The 7,023-nt window shown below is 45.0% G+C and overlaps 1 protein-coding gene across 1 annotated transcript in view; it reads right to left on the bottom strand.

Moving 5' to 3' along the window:
• Positions 1-6,206, bottom strand: part of LOC132456646 (HMG box-containing protein 1-like) — a 10,092-nt gene extending 3,886 nt beyond the window's left edge. The window contains exons 1-10 of the mRNA XM_060051053.1: positions 6,072-6,206; positions 5,062-5,260; positions 4,724-4,820; positions 3,362-3,554; positions 2,741-3,064; positions 2,314-2,392; positions 2,032-2,125; positions 1,388-1,497; positions 756-912; positions 477-621 (exon numbers count right to left, since the gene is read on the bottom strand). Of these exons, the coding sequence (XP_059907036.1) occupies positions 477-621; positions 756-912; positions 1,388-1,497; positions 2,032-2,125; positions 2,314-2,392; positions 2,741-3,064; positions 3,362-3,554; positions 4,724-4,811 (1,190 nt within the window). The 5' untranslated portion in view covers positions 4,812-4,820; positions 5,062-5,260; positions 6,072-6,206. The remainder of the gene's footprint in view (positions 1-476; positions 622-755; positions 913-1,387; positions 1,498-2,031; positions 2,126-2,313; positions 2,393-2,740; positions 3,065-3,361; positions 3,555-4,723; positions 4,821-5,061; positions 5,261-6,071) is intronic.
• Between the last annotated feature and the right edge of the window lie 817 nt (positions 6,207-7,023).

Below are 7,023 nucleotides of genomic sequence, written 5' to 3'. Positions count from 1 at the left end.
TTTTAGGGAGTGAGTTTGTAGTTTACGTGACGTGAAGAATTGTATTTTGTAAGCATGTCTCCTACAGACTTTTAGTTTGTAAACGTGATGGGTCCTACTGACTTTTATTTTGTAAACACGATGGGTCCTACTGACTTTTATTTGGTAAACACGATGGGTCCTACAGACTTTTAGTTTGTAAACGTGATGGGTTCTACTGACTTTTATTTTGTAAACACGATGGGTCCTACTGACTTTTATTTTGTAAACACAATGGGTGCTACTGACATTTATTTTTCTAAACACGATGGGTCCTACAGACTTTTATTTGGTAAACACGATGGGTCCTACAGACTTCAGCTTAATAAACGTGTTGTGTCCTACAGACTTTTATTTTGTAAACACGATATGTCCTACACACTTTTATTTTGCAAATATGTGTTCTACAGACAGAACGTTACTCTTCTAGCTGCTACAGTCTCGGCAGGGGGGCTGACCTCCTGAACGTGTTGAAGACCAGCGAGGCGTCCGTCCGCACGGCGTCCCGGTGTCCCGGAGGCAGACAGACGTCCCCCCGCTCCACCTCGTAGCACGGTATCCCATAATGCACCACAGTCAGGCTGGGGTAGAACGAGGACCACCCTGAGAGAGAGAGAACATAGTGCCATTAAAGATGTGTGTGTGACACACACACACACACACACACACACACACACACACACACACACACACACACACACACACACACACACACACACACACACACACACACCTACCTTTGTGTTTGACGTAGAACGGGTGGTCCAATGGACAGTGGGCTGTCAGGGGGGTGTGTCCGAATGCGCCGGGGTCAAAGGTCAGCTGCAGGACGGACTGGTCGGAGGAGATGACCTCAGAGTGCTGCGTTAGACGCAGACCGTCCAACCCGTACACCTACACAACACACGGTCGGCAGCATTACATTATCAAATACACACACCTACACAACACACGGTCATATCATATGATAATAATAATAATACATTTTATTTATAACGCACTTTATATCAATTCAATGATCTCAAAGTGCTACAATGCACATTAAAAGTCATAGAATCATGAACTACAAACACCCAAAGAACACATGGTTACATCATATCATCAGTATTGCAGTACTGCCGAAGTAGTAGTGGTAGTAGTAAAACGTGGTAATACTAGTATGTGGTAGTAGTAGTAATAGAGTAGTACTAGTAGTAGTAACATTATAAAAGATTTTCATCATTACAAGGTGTGTGTGTGTGTGTGTGTGTGTGTGTGTGTGTGTGTGTGTGTGTGTGTGTGTGTGTGTGTGTGTGTGTGTGTGTGTGTGTGTGTGTGTGTGTGTGTGTGTGTGTGTGTGTGTGTGAGACCTCCACCCTGAGCTGCTCACCTTCAGCGCGCCCCCCTTCTCCGGGGGTCCAGCGTCGTCCTCAGCAGAGACCAGGTCCTCCACGTCCTGCCAGCCCACCCGGGCCCCGCTGTGGAACCGGACCCGGGTCCCTGACCACACAACACCCGTCACTACGGCGACCCGCCAGGGTATTTATACCGGGGGCTGCTTTTAAACCCCCCCCCCCCGGACACACACGGCCCTTGTGCTGCGTATCAAACCCAAGGCGTTTTAAAAGACTGAACACAACTTTATTGACATGAGTAACAATTTAACTTGTAATAATAGTTTTGGTATACCGTAATTTTCGGACTATAAGCCGCGCCTTTTTTCCCATTTTTCGAATCTGTGGTTTATATAATGGTGCGGCTAATCTATGGATTTTTACAGGTCGTCCACTCGGAAAATTAGTATTCAAAGCTTAAATCAGTATTCGGAGCTTCGTTGTTTTTTTTCCACGTACGTGACGTTACCAGAGCAGAGAAGCGAGAGAGGTGGAGGAAGAATAGATATCTTGTTTCCCTTTACTTTATAACGCAACATTAGCAGGATCTCGGGATTATAAAAGACAGAAAATGACACTGATTAGGGGCAACATGTGATTGTGGGCGGGGTTAATTAGATTTTCTTGGGGGTGCCTGTACCTTTAAGAAAGCAGTGCCACGCGGTCGGAGGCCAGGAGTGGCTCCAGCCCATGTCCTCATCGTCGGACGGCGTGGAGCGGGTGGCATTGCTTTTCTATGGAGGGACACACATGACCTCGTAAACCACAAACACAGCTTCTCTATGGGGACACACAAGACCTCATAAACCGCAAACACAGCTTCTCTATGGGGACACACAAGACCTCATAAACCGAAAACACAGCTTCTCTATGGGGACACACAAGACCTCATAAACCAAAAACACAGCTTCTCTATGGGTACGGACAAGACCTCGTAAACCAAAAAACACAGCTTCGCTATGGGGACATACAAGACCTCGTAAACCACAGAGACATCTTCTCTATGGGGGCACACAAGAACTCATGAACCACAAACACAGCTTCTCTATGGGAACATACAAGACCTCATAAACCATAAAACCCATTATCTATGGGGACAAAGAAGACCTCATAAACCATAAACACAAACACGTGTGGGGACATTCTTTATCCTGCATTACCCCGCTATATAATCGACACCCTGATATTTGAAACCATTTAGCTCGATTCCCCCCTTGAATTTAAGTTGCACTTGGCTCTTTCAGACGTAACTGTTCTGATTGGTCCTCAGGCTCATATGTTACTTTAATAAAAGTTTCTGCTAAATGCCCTAAATGTAAATAGAACATATCCACTACCTTCAATGTCACTGTCTCAAACAGAAGTAGTAGTGGTAGTAGTCAAACGTGGTAATACTAGTACGTAGTAGTAGTAGTAGTAGTAGTGGTAGTAGTAGTAATAGAGTAGTAGTAATGCCAGTAGTACTAGTAGTAGCAGTAGCACTAGGTAGTAGTAGCAGTAGTGGTGTGTCTCTCACCCTGGTGCTCCTGCGGCCCCTTCCCCGGCCTGTAGGGGGTGCGGGGTGGCTGCTGGCCCAAGGAGAAGGAGAGGGAGGAGGAGTAGGAGAAGTAGGAGGAGGTCTGGCGTAGGAATGGAGGCCACAGCTGGTGCCGAAGACGCGGAGGGGAGACGGGCTGTGGGAGAGGAGACATTATGAGAGACGCAAGAGATATTGTGATGGTGTGTTCTAGAGTATGCTAACAGGGACTAGCACTGGTATTAGCATCCTAGCAGTGACACCGGGCTTGCCCTGCTGGCAGTAGAAGTGATAGGGTTTACTTTGCTGTGTGTGTGTGTGTGTGTGTGTGTGTGTGTGTGTGTGTGTGTGTGTGTGTGTCATTAAGTGTGTGTGTGTGCGTGCGTGCGCTCATGTACGTCAGTACGTGTGCGTGTGCGTCTGTGTGTGTGCGTCTGTGTGTGTGTCTCTGTACCGTGGGGGCCCCTGCAGCAGTGGACTCTGGGGCCCTGTGGCGATGTGCGCCAGCTGGGTCAGCCAGTGTGTGTCAGGGGGCCCGGAGTATGTCCTGTTCTCCCTCTCCAGGTGGGACACGCCCCCCTCCACCTGATAGGCCGGCGTCTCCGTCGGGCCCGCCGCCTGCACCTCCTGCAGGGCCGGGAGGTCGTCTGAGGGAGACACCACATCCAATGAACTACAAACTCGTGGAGCACCAATGAACTACAAACATGGAGAACCATTGAACTACAAACATGGAGAACCATTGAACTACAAAGATGGAGGATAAGATGCCTCCTCATAGATCTCATTATTCCCGAATCATAGATCCACCTGCCACGTACTTGGGATTTCCTTTATGTTTTGAGGGGGGTATGTGCTCATGAACTGGTTTTGGGTAGTTTGTCATGGATTTGACTGACAGGTAAAGGGTACCCCCTACTCCTGACGTAGAAGCTATGTTGTTTCGACTCCCTGCTGAAAGTTACTGGGTATGATTCCCGACGGTCTTTGAGCAACATGCCTAACCCCTGCTCATAGTCTAAATAATAGAAAGAAAATGATCGATGGTATTTCTAAATTTAAGTATTATTATGATATTATAGACATCATTTTGTAAAGCAGCATTTTTATTATTATATGTGATAAAAGATTTGACCAGAATAGCACTGATAAAAAATATTGAACGACAATTGAATGTCGCTCAATTCGAGTTCAGTTCACCCTATGTTACCCAGAGTTCAGTTCGCCCTATGTTACCCAGAGTTCAGTTCGCCCTATGTTACCCAGAGTTCAGTTCGCCCTATGTTACCCAGAGTTCAGTTCACACTATGTTACCCAGAGTTCAGTTCGCCCTATGTTACCCAGAGTTCAGTTCACCCTATGTTACCCAGAGTTCAGTTCACCCTATGTTACCCAGAGTTCAATTCACCCTATGTTACCCAGAGTTCAATTCGCCCTATGTTACCCAGAGTTCAGTTCGCCCTATGTTACCCAGAGTTCAGTTCGCCCTATGTTACCCAGAGTTCAGTTCACACTATGTTACCCAGAGTTCAGTTCGCCCTATGTTACCCAGAGTTCAGTTCGCCCTATGTTACCCAGAGTTCAGTTCGCCCTATGTTACCCAGAGTTCAGTTCACACTATGTTACCCAGAGTTCAGTTCACCCTAAATCACCCACAGAATTCAGTTAACCCTATATGACCCAGAGTTCCCCGTGATTACCTCCAGTTTAACACCCATCGTTCAGTTCACCCTATATACAACCCTAAGGAAACCTGTAGATCTTCTTCCCAGTCGCACTATAACAAGCCTTCTCCCCTGCAGCTGTTTTTACATACCATACTCCATGTGGCTGTCACTGGTGGGAAGGAAGCGTCCCTCCAAGGGGAGCAGGCCGTCTGTTTGGTTCCCGGCCGTGTCCATCATCTTCTCCTGCTGTCCAGAGTAAATACCCCAAGAGGTGACTGGACTGGTAGAACATGATTTATGCAGACAGGGTCATCTCTAACCCTAAACCCACACAAGGCTGTAACACTCATGCTCATGCCCTCCAGTCTTCGGAAACCATGAGGAAAGAAAAAATGCTAAAACCTTACAGATGTCAAAGTTAATGTAAATTATCTTTGTTAATTTAAATTATTTATTTTTTTACCCGGTTTAGCAGATGCTAACTTACAGTAATAAACTCAGCCAATCAGCAAACGGCCAGATCGCCGTTAACTGGCGATGAGAAAGAGTCTTTGGACTACTGTTTCCTCTGCACGGTCGATACCTGAAGAATCCTGGTCTTCTGGCTCACAGGTTGCTTGGTTTGGCTTAACCACCTCCCAGACCACCATGGGACAGGAACAATATTTAATGCTCTCCTCCAGGTGCTGTCGGAGGCATTTGTGCAGGCCCACACATGCGAGCATACAAAATCACACACGTGCACAGACAGCAGAGAATAAACGTCACAGATCTGCACAGACAACCTGAAACATTTTGTGAGAACAATTAATTAACATAAAATGTGTAATAGGTATTAACTGACTTATTGCCTTCACCAACTCATGGAGTTCATACATTCGGTATTCTCAGAATTTAGCAATCGTGTCATTTCGAGCTGCGCACGCAGCAGGCCTTGTTTATAAACTTTAATGTATTCGCGCATGCGCGATGGGAGTCCATTCATTCGACGCTTACAATCGAACGACAATTCTTTGGAAATAAGTGGTAAAAAAATCGAGTAAACACGTCCCGAAGCGAACGATACTTTCGAACATGGTACGACGGTGTTGTACTTAAAAGGGATAACGATGACATTCGTCAGTTCTCGAACAACACCAATGTGAAAGTATAACAGTCAGGAAACAAAGCGATTAAACACGTCGACAATATCACGGTTACGTCAACGGTGGACGTCAACGTTAACCGTTCTGGCGTCGAAAACACCTATTATGTTATTTCGTAATTAAACTAAACGAATCCTGTCCCAATACGACAATACTGCGCGTCTTGCGTAAGCGGTTACAACCCAAAAAAAAACGTCAACAAAAACACGGACACAAACTTCGGACACTTCGCCCACCGTTTAACGAAGTAACACAAGCCGTCACTGAGGGTTCACGCCGTCCCTTTCACTCTGTCACACGTAAACGATTCATTGGAAAGATTTCAATGAACTTTTTCTCTCTCTCAACTTACCAAAACAATCGCCCCTCGACTATAGCACGGGGAAGGTCTGAATATTTCTCCCCGAGCGATTCGGTTGGCGGGCTGTCACGTCAATCATCGGGTTCTGCCTCACCATTGGTCGGAATGGTTCGCTGTTGTTCGGTTTAGGTCGGACTACAGTGGATGAGAAATACAGGCGGCAGTAGACCCTTTAAAACCAGGACGAAGCCCCCTCAATGAAATACACGAATCACAGTAATAACATAGTAATGACACATTGAATACATGTACAGCCATAACAAGACTGTCATTTATTTTGAAAAAATAATCTTACATAGGACATGGAGTGCAACAGACAGACAATTTGAAACATCAACAAAAGGCAGTGACCATTGAGTCCTATCCAACTGCCATTCAACATATTGATTTGGCAGAATTCCCCTGATTGTCACAAAATAAACACTGCAAGATCTGCTTGTGTCGTCCAATCAACCAATAGAAAATAACAAAAGGTCTTGTTTATGATGATTACAGTGAAGATAATCGGATTCAATCATTATTTGGATTAATTAAGTCATTGGTTTATGTAAAAAATAGGTTGCCAGACATTCAATCTGATATTGTATGATAAGATCTAACTATAGAATATCTGACCATAGATTTAAATATATGTTTGATTGAATTGACGTGTACAGTTAAGAGATATAAAATGTCAACATGATATTACATAATACATATGACATAATAATATTATTAAAGATATTAATTCACAGGAGCTTGGCATATGGTAATAAATTAGTTTGATGGGTATGATATGTCCTAACATGTCCTGAGTTTACATTGGGCGGGACAGCTGTTTCACGTTCATTCAAAGTGATGTCATAAAGTAAACAACAACAGCGGCAACAACGCACATACACAAATTTCCGACATTTAAAAATGTCAAGCTCTCCATGACCCTCTCTAAACAAACCTTATCAGC

Source organism: Gadus macrocephalus, chromosome 4 (genome assembly GCF_031168955.1).
Source record: "Gadus macrocephalus chromosome 4, ASM3116895v1".
NCBI lineage: Eukaryota > Metazoa > Chordata > Actinopteri > Gadiformes > Gadidae > Gadus > Gadus macrocephalus.
The sequence above is the reverse complement of the archived record's forward strand: the minus strand, read 5'-3'. Positions and strand labels throughout refer to the sequence as shown.